The sequence below is a fragment of the Canis lupus genome, chromosome 11, assembly GCF_048164855.1.
Source record: "Canis lupus baileyi chromosome 11, mCanLup2.hap1, whole genome shotgun sequence".
Classification (NCBI taxonomy): Eukaryota; Metazoa; Chordata; class Mammalia; order Carnivora; family Canidae; genus Canis; species Canis lupus.
The window spans coordinates 64,707,388-64,726,421 of record NC_132848.1 but is presented as its reverse complement, the minus strand read 5'-3'; the positions used below and the strand labels follow the sequence as shown (position 1 = coordinate 64,726,421).

The window sequence follows — 19,034 nt, the reverse complement described above, 5'->3', positions numbered from 1 at the left end:
AGGTGCCCCAAACTTCATATTTTTTAACTGTCTGAATATTTAAGTAGTTGATTAACTAGCAAGAGACAATTAGTTTTCTTCTCCCTTGCAGAGTTGTTATTGAGACCACCATTAAGCCCCGTTTTACTAAGCTATATTGCTTGCATTATTCTTTTAATTTTTTAAGTTTATTTACTTATTAAGTAATCTCTACACCTAATATGGGGCTCAAACTCACAACCCTGAGATCAATAGTCACTCCCCCTATTAAGCCAGCCACACACCTTCATTCCTTTTTGTTAATCTGAAGTCTCTTTTAATCTATAGGTTCCCCTTCCATCTTGTTTTTGCTTTGCTTTTCTTGCAATTTAGTTGCAGGTCATTTATCCTAAAGAGTTTCTCACATTCTATATTTTATTGATTGTATCCTTGTGGGGTACCATTTAAAAAAAACATATTCTATCCTTGTAGGTCCTGTAAACCTGTAAATTAGAATTAGATCTAGGAACTTGATGAGATTCAGGTTCAATTCTTTTTTTCTTCCATTGGGAAGTATCTAATATCTGCTTGCCTCTCTTTTCATGTTGTGCTCCACATCTTGACCCCCAAGAGAACAATCATTTATCTTGCCTACAAATTTGCAAAAATTAGTATTAGTTCATTCCTATTTTTAGATAGAAAATCTGGTTTACTGAGGCACCTGGGTGGTTCAGTCAGTTAAGCATCTGCCTGCTCTCAATGTCATCAACTAATGCAAAGGAATAGATTATACATAACAATAAAAACTATGGTCTTTGGTGTGAAAACTTAAGTGAGAAAATAATACATCCCTCTCTCCTTTTCCAATCCCAACCTAGCTCAGTCATAGGGGTTTAGCAAGTGGTTCAGCATCCATCCTAGGGAAGATAACACTTACCTGGACAGATGGCCAAATACTAGTTTTATAAAATCTACTTTACAAATCATTAAAGAAATTCTATAAGGCTATTGCTATTGCCAACATTCTCATATACGCTTTGTGTCTGCTTGGCTCTGACAGGATTTTTTTCAATATCTCCATCCTTCACTGACAACAGTGCTTTGCATAGCATACAAAAGTCTGCACATTTAATAATGTAATCCCATCCTATAGACAATTACTATATATCAACACTTTTAAGCAATCAAATTTTCAGCAGTTATTTATTGGGTAAGTCCAGGGAGGTTAAAAAGTAATTCTGATCTGTCGCAGAACAATACAATATATAACTTGAAACCTTTAAGATAATTAAAGCAATTGTCTTACCCATGGGAACTGTCCCCAAAACCCAGTAATGGCATCTTCCAAATTCTGCTCTGTCCTTTATGGCTCATAGATCTACTCCTTAAAAATTAGGAGAGTCAGGGGACACCTGGGTGTCTCAGCAGTTGAGCATCTGCCTTTGGCTCAGGGCATGATCCCACGGTCTCAGGATGGAGTCCCACATCCGGCTCCCTGCAGGGAGCCTGCTTCTCCCTCTGCCTGTGTCTCTGCCTCTCTCTCTCTCTCTCTCTCCCTGTGTCTCTCATGAATAAATAAATCTTTAAAAAAAAATTAGGAGAGTCTAGCCTTTAGAGATCATGAAATTTAATCTTACTATTATATAGGTGAGGAAAAGGAGACCCAGAGAACTAAAATGACTTGCCCAAAATCACATAGTTAACAAGTAGCAAAACAGAATTCAAGCCAGGATTTTGCACCCCAGATAAATGCTATATTCATTGTTGCACATCAGTTGTCTTAACAAGTAATTATAGGGTACTTATGAGCTACATCATAGAAGTCTGGTTCTTTCTGAAAGCGAAATCAGCTTGGTTTCCACTTGGGTCATGATCTCCCAGGTCATAAGATGGAGCCTCCTGCGGGCTCTGCACTCAGCAGGGCCTCTGCTAGAGATTCTCTCTCCCTCTGACCCTCCCTCTGCTCGCTCTCACACGCAGGCTCTAAAATAAATAAAGCTTTTCATTTTTTTATTACTTATTTTATTGTATTTATTTATTCATGAGAGACAGAGAGACAGAGACACAGGCAGAGGGAGAAGCAGGCTCCCCACTGGGAGCCCAATGCAGGACTCGATCCCAGGACCGAAGCATCAGGACCTGAGCCAAAGGCGGACGCTCAACCACTGAGCCACCCAGGTAAAAACAAAAACATAAAAAATAAAAACAGCCAGCATCAAAGGCATGTGGACCAGAGAGCACTTGGGAAGGTTCACCTTCTAGGGCTAACCTCCTCAAGGTGTGTAAAAGCCCCGAGCGCTCACAGGGTTAAGGGCTTTTTGCAACAACCCGTCCTTGACCATATATCCCAGGCACCCCTGCTTTATGAACGTCCCTAATAAAAAGTGTTAACAGGAGCCCGGCGGTTTAACTCATGACCTGGGAGTCGTTGCTCTCCATGGAATATACGGTTTCAATCTACTTACAGGCTGACCCGGGGCTTGGGGTTATCAGATCTGGGGGGGGGGGGGGGGAGCGCCCACTTCATGGACTTATCGTGAAGGTTAAAGGACATACAAAGGCCCAAGGTCTTAGCCATGCCCCTGGCACAGAACAACTAAACGATCGTAACTGGACCAAAAGGCTTGGGCTCCCCGTGCGTGGCTCGGGCGCGTCGCGTTAACGGAAGGACCTCGCGGCCCGCGGAGGCCCGGGCAACGCGCGAGGTGGGTGCCCAACGCCCGCCTGTAAAATCGCGGGGTGTCCGGCCTGCCTCGCAGGGGACCCCCGCCTCCCCTTGCCCATCGCGCCTGCACCCCCGGGCCCGCGGCCAGCACTCCCGGGACACAAAGCCCCCGCCCCGGCCCCGGCCCCGGCCCCCGGCGCGCGGCGGGCAGCCCTATACGTCACGTCGGCGCGACGCCGCCCGATAGGCCCCCTCCCCGCCTCCGCCTCCGCCTCCGCCTCCTCCCGGCGCCCGCGCCGCTTTCTGGAAGCTTCGTGAAGGCGGCGGGCGCGTTCCGTCCGTCGGCGGCCGGCAGGAATCCGGGTCCATCCGTCCCTCCCAGGCCCGCGCAGACCCCGCCGAGTTGGCCATGCCCGAGAACGCGGCTCCGCGGAGCGGGGCGCCCGCCGCAGCCGCCGGCGGCCGCAGCAAAACCGCCTACCAGGACCGCGACAAGCCGGCGCAGATCCGCTTCAGTAACATCTCCGCGGCCAAAGGTACCGCTCGCGGCGTCCGGCCCGAGGCCGTGCGGGCCGAGCTCTGCGCTCCGGCCCCGGACTTGGGTTGCCAAAGCGCCTCTTCTGTTTGCCGGGATGGTCCGCGGCGAGCTTTGCTGCGCTCTGTGGGGGTCGCCGGCGCCGCCCGGTCCAGGCCCGGGCCCTGACGCCCGCAGCCTTTCGCCCTCGGCGGTTCCTCGGGCTGCCGGAGACGGCGGGCCTGGGCACCTGCCGCGGCAGCGCTGTCGTCGGTTCCCCTGCGAGAACGTCTTTTGCAAAATGCAGTTTAGGTTTCAGGTGTTCTTACGAGGATACCACGTAAAGAAGCTCTCGGCTCAACTAATGGAAAGGGGGCTGGCGCCTCGGTTGGGCGGCGCCCTTTGTCTTGGGCTGTGGGGAAGGCCTCGCTGCCGGCTGGAGCTCCCGGGAAGCCCGCTGTGCTTTTCCGCCCAGTCTGCGTGTGCAGCCGGGCCCCGCCGGCCTGGAAGTGTGGACGGCGCGTTGGCGCTGCGTTGTTCTGCAGACTAGGTCGGAGTATGATGGAGATGAAGACCCGAGTTACCGTTCTCTGTGACCGTTGCTTCGTGGCTCTATGACCTTCGACCTCTGGCGAACGTTTCCTCACCCCTAAAATTGGGGAAGGTGTTCCCTCGCTTTTTTTTCTTTTTTTAAGATTTTTATTTTTATTTCATGAGGGACCGAGAGAGAGAGAGAGAGAGAAGGGCAGAGACACAGGCAGAGGGAGAAGCAGGCCCCATGCAGGGAGCCCGACGTGGGACTCGATCCCGGGACCCCGGGGTCACGCCCTGGGCCGAAGGCGGTGCTAAACCGCTGAGCCACCTGGGCTGCCCTTTTTTTTTCTTTTTTTTTTTTTTTTTTTTTAAGAGTTGTGAGAATTAAGTATAGTTGATTTGAGACAGAAGAGTCTGGAAGGAAAAATGAGAACAAAGGCCTAGAGATCTTACCTGATGCTTATTGAGCCTTATAATCCAGTTTCATTACAGTTAGAGAATAAAGTGCATGAAGATGCGAGAAGTGAGATCGGGAGGGCAGGATGGAGCGAAATCCTTTGGAAGGGCCTGGTGAGCGGAGGTCGGGTGAATTATCTGTGAACATGACCTTTTCAGTGAGAACTCAGGGGCACAACTAATTTTTTCCAAATCAGACAAAACCTAGCCAACTTGGTCAAGAAAAGTTGCTTTCGTTTAGGTGTAGTTTTGGTTTAATTCAGGGAGCCAGTTTTTTATTTAAATGTTACCTCAAAATGGTGCTCCCCCCCCCCCCCCCATCTCCCCAAATTGATCATGTAAAAACCATATAGACACACAGGAAATACTAGTTCTGGTACTGTTCGGCATGCGTCCTGTAACAGACCCTACTGTGTGCCACACAGAATGGTAGCAATCAGACACCTTTGTAGATGTAAGCAGTCTAAAATCCTTCTTTATTTTTTGGTTAGGGTGCGTTGTCCTAACTTCATGTAGACGAATGTGAGGGCAATCTTAAAGTGAGTTGGTCTGCTTGTAGAACCTGGGCCATGTGGGTCCACTAAAATCGCCTGAAAGCATAATATTGCCTGGTTAATTAGGAATAGAAGCCCAAAATTATGAAATAATTAAGTGGAAAATAACTTTTAATTATAGCAAATACTTTCATTTTGTTAAGATCTTTATTATTTACACAATAAAGGGAGGGGAATAACTTTTAATTATAGCAAATACTTTCATTTTGTTAAGATCTTTATTATTTACACAATAAAGGGAGGGGGAGTATGATGCTGGTTGTGGAGTCTACAATGATTAGGGCACAATCTCAGCCCTGTGTATATTGAGTGAGGTGGTATCTTAGGAAGGGGAAGGCCTAATTATTTGTCCTGGGCTTCTCAAAAGGGGATTTGACTTGAGTGTTCATCAAATCTAATTTCCCTTAAGTGGACTAATAAACACTCTTAGGGAGCATTAATAAGAACATGTAACGTTGGAATGGTAGACTGTGTATCCGGAGGTGTTTTATAATGTACTGATGACTAAAACCTAAATTTTGGTTTGGGTAAAGGTTTGGGGTTTTTGTTTGTTTGAGCTTATTTGGTGGCAAGGGAGAAGGTGGCAAAGGATGTTTTACTGTGGACCATCTTTAGACGAGCTTCACATTGGTGGACAAAAAACTCTTTGCCTTCAAAGATTCAATCTATAATTAGGGGAGACAGTATAGTATATTAGGAAGTCTTGCCTCCCCTGTTGCTGCTTGTGTTCTTTTAAGGAATGGAGAAAAATACAGCCTTCATTCAGAGGTCATTGTGCTTATTTTGGTACTAGAGAAGGGTTAGGTAAATCCTCAAAATTGATTCTGCTGTAGGTAGGGCGCCAGTATTCTGTATAGTGACTTTAACAACAAAAGGTGAAGTGTCCTACAATCAAAAGTGTAAGAACAAATCAAAAAAGAATAAATCAGTTTCTAGTATATTCTTAATAAATAATGAATTTTCTTTAATGGACACAGTAAATGTGTATCATATCCTGATAAGGACAAATGATATGATCATTTGAGAAGAGAAACACTTTGTTTTAAGCATCTTGATTTTTTTCCCTCTGTTTACAGCTGTTGCTGATGCTATTAGAACAAGCCTTGGACCAAAAGGAATGGATAAAATGGTAAAAAGCTGAATTATGATTATGTATTAAAATCCTATTGTCCACACTGCAGAATCTCAATAAGGGTTAAGATGTGCTGCTTAAAAAGTGTTAGAAAGGTACTTTGAGAGTTTGGAAGAATAGATTGCTTTGGGGTGAACAGGACTCCAGTATAATTTGTATTTTGTTTAATGCTTTTTATACGAATTACATTCGCAAAAGTAGTTACCTGTTGTGTTATATGGAAAATAGAGTAAGGCTATAGCTCTAAGCGCTTGAGTTAATTGTTCCTTATTGAAATAACTGTGACCCTAAATTAGTCTGTAGAATTTGACTTGTTCTTCTAGTGTGGTTGACTGGCAACATAAAACATTCCAGAGCATTCCAGTCACTTGATAAATATACCCTCAAATTCAGTGCTAATTAACATCCAAAATGAGAGATAAACAATATGAAAGATTGTCTGGATGATATACAGATCATTATTCCCTCTGGATATTTTAAAATCCATTCCTGCTAGTAATGCTGTATAGCCTTTGTTGAAAATAATAAGACACAGATTACTGTGTTTGTAAGATTTGTATTCACTACGTTCATGGTGCAGTCTTTTTTGTAGATCCATGGTATCATTTCTTATGGATTTGAACCCAGGAGTATTAGTAATTCTTCATAGTATTATTTCTGCTCTATATTGTATATGTCTAGATTTCTTTCACTTTCAAACAAGTAAAAAAATAGAGTAAAGCCAAGTATTTTCAGTTGTAAAATTAGACTGTTGCTGCGTGTTCTTATGTCACTATACTAATATAAGGGAAGAGAATTGGAAATGAAGCACAGCTGTAAGCTATGCAAACATAAATTAACAACTCTACTAAGAAGCTTTAAAGTTAGTAGAACTTTTAGGGTGTCATAGCACTGGGTAAAGAAAATAAAATGTTTGAAATACAGCTTTTTAAAAAAAAAAAAAACAACGAAATTTTGCAGATTCAAGATGGAAAAGGCGATGTGACCATTACAAATGATGGTGCCACCATTCTTAAACAGATGCAAGTGTTACATCCAGCAGCCAGAATGGTAAGTACAATTTTAGATAAGGTTTTTTTTTTTTTTTAAGTATTATTGGTTTAATATTTGTAAATAAATTTGTTTTATTTGATCACATTCTATAATTTAACCATTGTAAATTCTTTTTTTCTATGTTAAACAGGCATGTTTATAGGATACATTGTGTGTCTAACGTTGTGTTCTTCAGAGCGAGGTTGTAATACATGAATTTCCTTGTCCACAGGAATGTGCTATATATATATATATATATATAGTTGGAGAAAAAACATGAAATGGCAAAAGTTATTAGTTCAGGGGTATTAGTTGGAAAAGAGCAATGTAATCTTAATTGTGTGCAAAAAACAAATCGTGTCAAACATAAACAGTAAGATTTATTAAAAACAATTAACCCAAAAAAAAAAAAACAAAACAATTAACCAATTCAACTAAGTGTAATGATGACCCTAGGGTTGAGTGAGAAGTCACCATATCTGCAAAAAGAAATTTCTATTGAAAAGTACGTTTGATTATGTCAAGATGATTTTTGAAATGAATCAGATTATGCTTATACAGGGTCAATTCCGATAAACTTCCAAAGGACTCCAAACTGACACTTGTCTCCTAGAATGCCCTATTTTTTAGCTTCTAAGTCTACAGGGTACCTGTGGTATAACATATACACTTTCTGAGAGGAACTTCTGGTACTTGGGAAGAGAAGATTTAAAACCCATAGTCTGAACTTGAAATCATATCATAGATTCTTATAGGGAGTATATGAGCAGAATTTTGTGTGTCACAAAATATATTAATCATTTTAAAATAAAACTCAGAAATCTGAGAAATCAAGAATTAAATCATACAGGGTTGATAATCAGATTGTTTTTGACACTGATACGAAGGTCATTCTATATTTCAGTTACATGTTATTGGGTCTTCACATTTCTCATTGAGTAACTTAGCATGTTCTGTTTACTTAGCTGGTAGAGCTGTCTAAGGCACAAGATATAGAAGCAGGAGATGGCACCACATCAGTGGTCATCATTGCTGGCTCTCTCTTAGATTCCTGTACCAAGCTTCTTCAGAAAGGTAGGTAGGAGACATGATATGTTTTATTACAAATAAAGGCAAAAAACTATTAAGTAATAGATTTGATACTTAATTTGGAATAACTAATTTTATTAGGAATTTTTAGGTTGCATTTTGCTGTGTTTATCATAGGAGTAAGGTTTTTTTTTTTTTTTTAACCAGGCTTCATTTTAAATGGAATTTAAAAGAATTTTGCTTTTCTAAAATAAGTTGTGGTGGTGGTACTAATCTTCGGCTCTAGATGAGATGGGTGATTTGGGAGAGGTAGTATGGGTTCTTGTTCTGGTAAATAATGCTTAATTATAATAGAGACTCTCTAGTCACTTATTTTATTTCTTACCTAGATTTGTCGTGTTTTGAAAAAGTAAAAAATTTTGTTTTCATCTTAAATACCACATGAGTGCAGAATTGATTATTCCAATCACTTAAAAATTAAGACTCTGAAATTATAATGAACAACACATTTTAAGAAATATAATAATAAATGAAGTTTATCTGTTATGATAACCAACTTTTAACAACAGGGATTCATCCAACCATCATTTCTGAGTCATTCCAGAAGGCTTTAGAAAAGGGTATAGAAATCTTGACTGACATGTCTCGACCTGTGGAACTGAGTGACAGAGAAACTTTATTAAATAGTGCTACCACTTCCTTGAACTCAAAGGTGAGACCAGTGCTTAAGGGATCATTGTATAGTTACTTTTTAAAGTTTGTTAAGATTTGTAACTCTTCAGTTGTGATTTTTTTTGATACTACACAGTTTTTTGTTTTTTTGTTTTTTGTTTTTTGTTTTTAAGATTTTATTCATCCATTCATGAGAGAGAGGGGCAGAGACACAGGCAGAGGGAGAAGCAGGCGAGGCAGAGACACAGGCAGAGAGAGAAGCAGGCTCCATGCAGGGAGCCCAACATGGGACTCGATCCCGGGTCTCCAGGATCCCACCCTGGGCTGAAGGCGGCGCCAAACTGCTGAACCACTGGGGCTGCCCTACTATACAGTTTATAAAGGTTAGGTCTAGAGTGTCTAGGTTACTGAAGTTATTTATATAATTGAATTAGTTCAGGTCAGATTTGCTCCTTCAAGGCTTTCAAATAAACTATCATCATTTTATAGATGGGAAAATAGATCTAGTGAAATTAAATAACTAATCCAAGACCTATCAGTAAGGGATAAGCAAAGATTGGAACCCAGGACAGGTTTGCCCACCCATGGTCCCTCTTAACTAATAATCAATGATGTTTTCTTAGTTTTCAATTTTATTTATTTATTTATTTATTTATTTATTTATTTATTTATTTATGATAGTCACACGGGGTGGGGGGGGCGGGCAGAGACACAGGCAGAGGGAGAAGCAGGCTCCATGTACCGGGAGCCCGACATGGGATTCAATCCCGGGTCTCCAGGATCGCGCCCTGGGCCAAAGCAGGCACTAAACCGCTGTGCCACCCAGGGATCCCCAGTTTTCAAATTTAAAGCATTGGTTGTTTTTTTTTTTATTATTATTTCTTGCATACTTCATGTTTTTTGTTTCCTATCATGTCCTGTGTCCCACCTCCCATTTTTCTCATCAGTATTGTATTGAACATTCATGTTCTTCCAGTGTTAGGTGGAGAGCTAGATAGTGTTAGTGACATACATGTTTTTAATTTCTCCAGATCTTATATAGACAGAATAGTGAGGTTAACAAGTATTGGTCATAGAGCCTAGACTGCTTGGGTTTAGTGCTAGGTTCATCACTTGACTAAACTTGTGACTCTGAATTTCTTCATCAAGATTGAAGGAGGGGACGCCTGGGTTGAGCGTCTGCCTTTGGCTTAGGGCATGATCTTGGGGTCCTGGGATCAAGTCCCACATCAGGCTCCCTGCAAGGAGCCTGCTTCTCCCTCGGCCTGTGTCTCTGCCTCTCTCTGTGTGTGTCTCATGAATTAATAAAATCTTAAAGATTGAAGGAGCATATAAACGTAAAGAGCTAAGACCACACTAAGAGCTTAGTAAGTATTAGCCAGTAGTTATTTTTATTAGCCCCTCAGTATTAAGGGTGGACATCTATAGCATTTGGTCACAAATTCATTTTAGATAAGAAACATCTATGTATGATTTGATTTTTGGATTTACTATGGAATTATGAGTAATCTAGGTAGTTCCATCTAGGATGTTAATAAAATAGGAAAACAAATCTCCATATTTTGTGCCCTTGGTGACTAATGACTTAGAGTGGAAAAGACAGTTCATAGGGAATGTTGTCTCGTGTTGTCCCACTCTCCCCCTGCCACCTGAAAAAAGTGATTACTTCTTGAAGATGTTTGTCGTTAAAGAACTAGGACTTTTTCTGTTGTGAGGCTGATTTTATTATTTTTTTTAATTCTAGGTTGTGTCTCAGTATTCAAGTCTGCTTTCTCCAATGAGTGTAAATGCAGTGATGAAAGTTATTGACCCAGCCACGGCTACTAGTGTAGATCTTAGAGACATTAAAATAGTTAAGAAACTTGGGTAAGCATTTCTAATTATAATTTTAATAAAAATTAACTTAAGAACTGATATTAATGTAAAAATCTCAGGAATTTGTTTATATTTCATTATGATGGCAAGGCCATCTTCTAGTATGATCAAACAAGTTCAGGAATTGGGGAAATAATACATGGGAGGCTCACATTTTTATCGGACTGGTGATTTTTAATCTGTTGGCAATCTCTTAATCTCTGATTTCTACCCTTTTAACTGTCTACTGCTTGTTTGCTTTTTTCTTAGTGGGACAATTGATGACTGTGAGCTGGTAGAAGGGCTGGTACTTACTCAGAAGGTGGCAAATTCTGGCATAACTAGAGTTGAAAAGGCTAAGATTGGGCTTATTCAGTTTTGCTTATCTGCTCCCAAAACGGATGTAAGTAAAACCAAATGAAACTGGTTCCTTGTAATGTGTGTGATGTTCTAATAGCTCAGACCTTTGTTCATTATTATAAAAATAAAATACTGTTAATAGTGATAAAAACCATAGATTTCAAAAGGAAATGGTAAGATTGAGGCAAAAATAGAAATTGTTGGATACCAGACAGGACAGATCTATACCTTCAATTGGCTATTGTTGAAATTGAGCATTGACAGCATAGGTGAAGACAAATAACAATAGGGGTACTGTGTATGAAAAAATGAAAAACTCTGTAAGTTAGAGTGTAAGTGGATTTCCAGATTCTTTGTAGGTTTCTGGAAAATCTCCACCCATCCTATAGCAGCGGGCAGATCTCTAGTCCTACATTTGCACAAATGAAACTCGAAAACAGCTTACTATTTATACTTTAAATAAATGTTTTTAAAGGTATTTTCATATCTTTTAATCATAAATGCTATTTCCAAAAGGGAGTGGCTTATCTTGTCACTTCATTAAGAATTGCTCTTTTCTTACGTCATTTTGGGAAACAGGTTTCCTGTTGATTCATGTTTCCCAAAAGTTCAACCATTAGAAAAATTAATGTTGTTTTATAAACCTTTGATTAATAAGATTTTTCCCTGGTACCTCCTTTCAGCATACCAGTTTTTATAACAAGCCATAGAGTTAAAAGGGTGCAATTGAAATTACTTCAGTGATGCATATAATTGTATGAAGAAAATTGACATAGTCAGGAAATAGGATAATCATTTTACAATTACCAAAAATGTGCTTGCAAAAAATATAAACAAGACAACAGGGTGTATAGATGAACGTTAAAGGTTGGTGTGTGTTCATCCTCTTAGATCTTTTCTGTGTATGTCTGTATAGTTTATTATTAGATATTTGGTTGGATTTACATGATACATAATATTTTCTTTAAATGTCTCCTTTTCACTTAAAAACTCTTACAATGCAATTAATATCTTTTTTTTCAACAGATGGATAATCAAATTGTAGTTTCTGACTATGTCCAGATGGATCGAGTGCTTCGGGAGGAGAGAGCCTATATCCTCAATTTAGTGAAGCAAATTAAAAAAACAGGATGTAATGTCCTCCTCATACAGAAGTCTATCCTGAGGTATGGGGCTATTTTGTTCACCTTTTAATGACTATTTATTTTGGATCCTCTAGCAGTTTCTTAGGAAACATTTGGAGTGGGTAAATCACTAGAAATCTAGAATGAATCTACATTTTGAGACATTACTGTATTCTGATGAATCCTCTTAAAGTGAGTTCTCTTCCCATTGTGATAATTTAAATGTGTGGAATATACAGTTGACCTTTGAGCAACTCAGGTTTGAACTGTGTGGGTCAACTTTATGTGGATATTTTCAACAGTACTATAAATGTATTTTCCTCATGGTTTTGTTTTTTTTGTTTTTTTTTTTTCCCCCACAGCTTCCCTCATGGTTTTTTAAGTTTTATTTATTTAAGTAATCTTTATATCCGACATTGGCCTGGAACTCATGACCCTGAAATCAAGAGTCGATTTATTCTTCCAACTAAGCCAGCCAGGCTGGTGCCTCTCCTCGTGGTTTTCTTAACGTTTTCCTTTCCTTAGTTTTATTATAAGAATTATATATACATGCAACATACAAAATATTGGTTAACTGTTATCAGTAAGACTTTGGTCAACAGGTTATTAGTTTTGGGGAAGTCAAAATGTATGCATATTTTTGAGTGGAGAGAGGGAGGTGATCCCCCTACGTGTTGTTCCAGGGTCAACAGTATATTCTTTATAGACCAAGATCCTAAATATCCAGCAAATGGAATGCTTTGTTTTTTAAAAGGTTAGTTTGGTCTAGAATTTAACTACCTGAGAGAGTCTTTTATTTAAACACCCATGAAATTGCTTGCCTTGAAATTTAGAAGTTCTTTGAAGGGAATGTAGAATCATTCATAGATTGAGTTTTCCGAAGTTTGAATTGAGAATTGATCTTTTTTTTTTCTTTAATGTTTTCTTCAAGTAAGTAGACACATTCCCTTGTGCTTTATTAATAGTGTTATGCCAGAAAGTACTATGGGTGATCATTTTATATAGAAACCTTGACAAACAGGACGCCTTGATGAAGGGTTAGATTACCTGGTTCTACCAAGTCATAGCATAGGTAGTGACCTTAAGTAGCCGTTCTCAAATTTTAGGTAGCTTATCTATAAAAACAGAGATCGTAATATTCACCCCCTCAAATGTCACAAGGTTTCCCAGAGGTTTGTTCCAGATAATTTGAGAGAAAGCATAAATTTGTAGTGTCTTGAATTACATATTTCTAAATTCATGAAATATGGATAAAGTTTTAACTATTAAAGATATACTAGTTTAGTATTAAAAACTATGACAATTTGCGCAGCCTGGGTGGCTCAGCGATTTAGCACCGCCTGCAGCCCAGGGCATGATCCTGGAGACCTGGGATCAAGTTCCACATCAGGCTCCCTACATGGAGCCTGCTTCTCCCTCTACCTGTGTCTTTGCCTCTCTCTCTGTCTGTGTGTCTCATGAATAAATAAAATCCTAAAAAAAAGAAAAAAAAAAAACTGACAATTTTTGTGTCTTTTACAAATAGTGTTGCTGGGGTCCATTTGAATATTATCCATTGGAAACGTTCAAAGTTTAGAGCTCATAAACTTGGTAAACCAACATATAAAGCATATTCCTTCACAAATACTTTGTTATTCATCATTTAAACAATAAAATGACAGAAAGCTTAAAAAGCAGTTGAATAGCGGGTTTTTTTTTAATTTAGCAATGACATTAATCACCGATTTTTGTATTTTAGAGATGCTCTTAGTGATCTTGCATTACATTTCCTGAACAAGATGAAGATTATGGTGGTTAAGGATATTGAAAGAGAAGACATTGAATTCATTTGTAAGGTAAAATATTCCTAGCACCTGTTTGAGAATATCCAATAATCAATTCTTGTATTAATCTGTGGGTTTGATATTTTTCCCAGACAATTGGAACCAAGCCAGTTGCTCATATTGACCAATTCACTGCTGATATGCTGGGATCGGCTGAGTTAGCTGAGGAGGTCAATTTAAATGGTTCTGGCAAACTGCTTAAGGTAAAGTTTGTAATAAAGCTTTTATTTACTTGGGGGTTTTGTTTTATTTATTTTTTTGTTTGTTTTTTGTTTTGTTTGTTTTAATCCTCATTTTAAATATACCTAATCTGGAATTTGTTTACTAAAGATTACAGGCTGTACAAGCCCCGGAAAAACAGTTACAATTGTTGTTCGTGGATCTAACAAATTGGTGATTGAAGAAGCTGAGCGCTCTATTCATGATGCCCTATGTGTTATTCGCTGTTTAGTGAAGAAGAGGTAATAAAAGTTACCGATTACCATTTTGAACATTGACGTTTTTATATTTTGACTATTTTTAAGGTAGAAGTAGTAAGTTATTAGACATAGCTTCCTGTTAGATAAAATAAACTAAAAATGTATTTGTGAATTTCAGAGCTCTTATTGCAGGAGGTGGTGCTCCAGAGATAGAATTGGCCCTGCGGTTAACTGAATATTCACGAACATTGAGTGGCATGGAATCCTACTGCGTTCGTGCTTTTGCAGATGCTATGGAAGTCATTCCATCTACACTAGCTGAAAATGCTGGCCTGAATCCCATTTCTACAGTAACAGAACTAAGAAACCGACATGCCCAAGGAGAAAAAACTACCGGCATAAATGTCCGAAAGGTAATAATTGAATTCTTAATTATTGCAGAAAATGTTGATTAAAACGTTAAAAGCTTCATAAATGTCTGCTGAATGAAAAGGTGGTGTGGGTTTTTTGGTTTTTGGCTCTTTTTTGGTGCACAGCAAAGCAAGGTTTACTGAGTTGATAGTAAAGTTTATTGAATGATAGAGTACAGAGCTCCCAAAAAGGGAGGAGACTCTAAGGGTTTCCTGAGTGAAAAGCATTTTAATTAAAAGTAATCTTAGGGGGTGCCTGGGTGGCTCAGTTGATTAAGCATCCAATTCTTGATTTTGGCTCAGGTCATGATCTCAGGGTGATGGGATCGAGACCTTTGTTGGGCTCCCTTCTCAGTGGAGAGTTAGCTTGAGATTCTCTCTCTCCCTCTGCCCCTGCCCCCTGAACTTTTTCAAAGAAAATAATTTTTTATTTTTATTTTTTTTATTTTTTTAGTAATCTTGGGTTTAGAGGTGCCTGGCTGGCTCTATCAGAAAAGCATATGACTCTTGGTCTCCAGGTTGAGAGTTCAAGCCCCATATTAGGTGCAGAAATGACTTTATTTTTTTAAATTATTTAACAAGAGTACAAATTGGGGGAGCAGCAGCCAGCAGAGGGAGAGGGAGAAGCAGGCTCACTGCTGAGCAAGGAGCCCACTGCAAGACCTGGTCCCAGCACCCTGGGATCATGACCTGAGCCCAAGGCAGATGCTTAACCGACTGAACCACCACCCAGGCGCCCTGTAGAAATTACTTTTTTTTTTTTTTTTTTTAAGATTTTATTGATTTATAAAAGAGAGAGGGCAGAGACATAGGCAGAGGGAGAAGCAGGCTCCCTGCAGGAAGGCCTGATGTGGGATTCAATCCCTAGACCCTGGGATCACTACCTGAGCCAAAGGCCGACTCTCAAATGCTGAAACCACCCAGGTGCCCCTCCTTTTTTTTATTTTTTTAAGTAATCTTGGATCCAAATGTGAGAATTGCAGATTAATTTATGCCATTGAATAAGAATGAAGATGATGTCTTAAGTGAAAAGTATTATTTGTTCATTAACACTGCTATTTATTGATTGTGTAACTCTTAGTTATTTAAGTCTGTGCTTCAGTTTCCTTGGTTGTTAAAAGGGACAACTCATAGTTCCTTCAAAGCCTGTTGTTAGGATTAAATATATTACCAACCAGAAGGCTCTTACTAAAGTTGCCTGGCGTAAGCACTACATAAATATAATTAACTGTTCTGTTGTTGTGGCCAGCAGCCTAGTATAATTGTGTAAGGTAAACACAGCCGTAATAACCTTCACTTTTGTATTAGTGCTTTATATTGAAGAGAGAGACAATACATAATGGAAAATAACAGAGTCCAAGGTAATATTTTTTAAGTGATCTAGAACTCCAAAGGAAAGGCACTGCCTGCTTAGGGAAAGCTTTATGATAATGCAACTTTAATAGGGGGCATGAGGAAATTTCAGGTGGAGAAGCAAAAGTTTTATGTGAAAGGGCTCATTTTGTCTAGAGGGTTATATGTTGGCATTATAGTGGAGTTGAAGGTTGGAAATCTCACAGAAGAACTAGAATGAGGAGGCCTTTGAGTATTGGGGCAGTTATGAGGGAGTTTTGTTTTTATTTTGTTTTTATTCCAGTAGTTGGGAGCTACTGATGTTTTTTTTAACCAAGAGGTTAAGATGATGAAAAAGTATTTTAAGGAGGGAAGACTGGAAGCACGGTTGTTGCCCATTATGGCCACAATAACATAATGCAATAATCCAGAGAGAAGGTGGACTAAGATAATGGCAGTAACAATTTAAAAATGGGATTTGAGAGAGGTACAAAGGCAGAACAGACCAGACTTAACTATATTCAGAATTGGGGTTCAGGGATGACTTGAGCATTAAAGATATCACTTTTTTTTTTTAAGATTTTATTTATTTATTTATTCATGAGAGACACACACACAGAAAGAGGGAGAGAGGCAGAGACACAGGCAGAGGGAGAAGCAGGCTCTATGCAGGGAGCCTTACGTGGGGCTCAGCCCCGGGTCTCCAGGATCAGGTCCTAAGCTGAAGGCGGTACAAAACCGCAGAGCCACCCGGGCTGCTCAGATGTCACAATTTTTAATTAGTATGAGATCATCTACCTAATTTTTGCTTGGGTAATTTAAAGATAATTAGAAGTTGTTTTGGGGTTAGGACTAGGGAAATCTAATATTAATTCAGTTTTTCCACATTTTAGTTAAATACAACCTACAATATGCAGAAGGGCTTAGCAGAGAGTATTGACTTTTGACTAGAGCAAAGGAAAACTAGGTTGGAAAGGCATGTCATACTCGTAGCAGTGTAGTTGGTGATATGTGTGATTACAGACACTAAATGCAACTTATGCTATTTGGCAGGGTGGTATTTCCAACATTTTGGAGGAACTGGTTGTCCAGCCTTTGTTGGTTTCAGTCAGTGCACTGACTCTAGCAACTGAAACCGTCCGGAGCATTCTGAAAATTGATGATGTGGTAAGTATAAATAGGTTGTGAATTTCCCTACAAGGTCAAAAAGGCATATATTTTTTTAAGAGTTTTAAGGAGGGGAGCAGGGTGGTGAATACTACTTTGCTGGTCATCAAGGTGATAACAGTTCATACTTTTACAGTCTTTTCTCACTTGTAAAAATAGGGGTGATTTGGTAATTGCTCTTTCATCATTAAAATTCTATCATTACAAGTTGTAGAACTCAAGTTTTTTTCTTTTCAGGTAAATACTCGGTAATCGGATTAACACCGGTCAACTGGTGCTGCTGTGGCCACTAACAGTGCATCTGGAGTGGAAGATCACCTTGGTGTTCTTGCTGTTTGGAAGATTTGTTTCCTTTACGAATCCCTAGGCCTGGTCTTCCAGTGGCACTTGCTTGAAAAATTGTATTGATACAACTTGATTAAAATATTAAATGTTTGATTTCAAAAGGCAGATTAATTTATTGGCCCTTGTCCCCCAACAGTCTGTTACTTCTGATATTCTTAAAAAACCTGTGTAAGAAGAGAAAAAAACGAATTCACATTTGCCTGTTGACTTTCTTGGGTCTCAATCCTGAGTTCTTAAAGTTTTGTGGGGTGTTGTTTTTTCTTATGGAAGTATTGAGAATTTTTAAATGACCCAGTCTGCTCCTCACTCTGATAAATCCCCATTCACACAAAAATATCAAAATGATAATATCCACTGTTTTAAAAATTAACAGTATAGAGGGCACCTGGGTGGCTCAGTTTGTTAAGCATTTGACTTTGGCTCAGGTCATTATCTTGTGAGATTGAGCCCTGTGTCCAGCTCTGTGGGGAGTCTGTTCAAGATCCTCTGTCCCTCTCCCCAGTTCGTGTGTGCGCATGGGCACTATCTCAAATAAATCTTTTTTTTTTTTTTTTAAGATTTATTATTTATTAGAGCACAGAGGGAAAGTGAGAAGCAGACTCCCCACCTTGCAGAGATCCTGATGGGCTCGATCCCAGGACCCTGAGATCATGACCCAAGCTGAAGCCAAACACTTAACTAAGGCACCCCAATAAAATCTTATTTTAAAAAACATTTACAGGAAGATACTAAGTGAAAAATGAAGTTTTCCCCATAGCCTATCCTCCCAATCCTTTTCTTTGAAAATATAACTTTGTGTTAATTGGGATTCCTTTTGCAAATAAAAGTATATGCATCTATGTAGCAAATGTTATACATGGGCATTCTTAATGTGTCATTTCAGTAGCTTAGAACCTCTTTGCCTCTGTCCTGATCCAGGCATCCTCTATTGACATGAATCATGTAAAATTTCTAGACTAGTCTCTGCCCTTGCTCTGGCTTCCTTCCAGGCAGTTCTGTACACTAGTGATTTTTTAAAATTTGTCAGGCACAAGTTTTCATGGCTATTAACTGCTTTGGATAAAGGCCAGACTTTTGAAGAAGACCATAAATTGGGCTTACGCAATCTAATACCACTTGGCCCACATCTCTTGGACTCAGTTAAGGGTCCATTTCTGGGTTCTATGCTATTCCATTGATCTTTGTGTCTTGTTTCTGTGTCAGTACTGTACAGTCTTGATAATTACAGCTTTGTAACAGCTTGAACTCTGGAATTGTGATACCACCAATTTCGGGTTTCTTTTTCAACATTCCTTGGACTATTTGGGGTTTTGTGGTTCCATACAAATTTTAGGATTATTTGTTCCAGCTCTGTGAAATAAGTTGATTGTATTTTGATAGTGATTGATTGCACTGAATGTATAGATTGCTCTAGGCAGCATAGACATTTTAACATTATTCTTCCAATCCACGAGCAGGGAACATTTTTCCATTTCTTTGTCTTCCTCAATTTCTTTCATGAGTGTTCTATAGTTATCTGAGTACAGGTCTTTGCTTCTTTGATTAGGTTTATTCCTAGATATCATGGTTTTGGGTGCAGTTGTAAATAGGATCAACTCCTTAATCTCTTTTTTGTCTCATTAGTGTGTAGAAATGCAACTTATTTCTGTGCATT

General features: G+C 39.3%; 2 protein-coding genes across 2 annotated transcripts in view; one reads left to right on the top strand and one right to left on the bottom strand.

The window, feature by feature from the left end:
- The window catches only part of COMMD1 (copper metabolism domain containing 1), a 185,558-nt gene extending 183,118 nt beyond the window's left edge, over window positions 1-2,440 (bottom strand). The window contains exon 1 of the mRNA XM_072768533.1: window positions 2,424-2,440. The gene's annotated coding sequence lies outside the window, so the exon portion shown is untranslated. The remainder of the gene's footprint in view (window positions 1-2,423) is intronic.
- A 434-nt stretch (window positions 2,441-2,874) lies between these two features.
- CCT4 (chaperonin containing TCP1 subunit 4) lies at window positions 2,875-17,481 on the top strand. The gene is made up of 14 exons (XM_072768528.1): window positions 2,875-3,159; window positions 5,758-5,810; window positions 6,774-6,863; window positions 7,811-7,919; window positions 8,444-8,586; window positions 10,291-10,412; window positions 10,671-10,803; window positions 11,787-11,926; window positions 13,623-13,719; window positions 13,800-13,910; window positions 14,038-14,168; window positions 14,305-14,539; window positions 16,922-17,035; window positions 17,273-17,481. Exons 1-14 carry the CDS (start codon window positions 3,033-3,035, stop codon window positions 17,285-17,287), a joined length of 1,620 nt encoding a protein of 539 aa, XP_072624629.1. The 5' UTR covers window positions 2,875-3,032; the 3' UTR covers window positions 17,288-17,481.
- The last annotated feature ends 1,553 nt before the right edge of the window (window positions 17,482-19,034 follow it).

Coding starts and splice junctions, on each gene's coding strand:
- CCT4 (XM_072768528.1), top strand. CDS start 3,033: ATGCCCGAGAACGCGGCTCCGCGGAGCGGGGCGCCCGCCGCAGCCGCC. Junction 10,413..10,670: donor AAAATAGTTAAGAAACTTGG/GTAAGCATTTCT, acceptor CTTTTTTCTTAG/TGGGACAATTGATGACTGTG. Junction 13,720..13,799: donor ACATTGAATTCATTTGTAAG/GTAAAATATTCC, acceptor TATTTTTCCCAG/ACAATTGGAACCAAGCCAGT.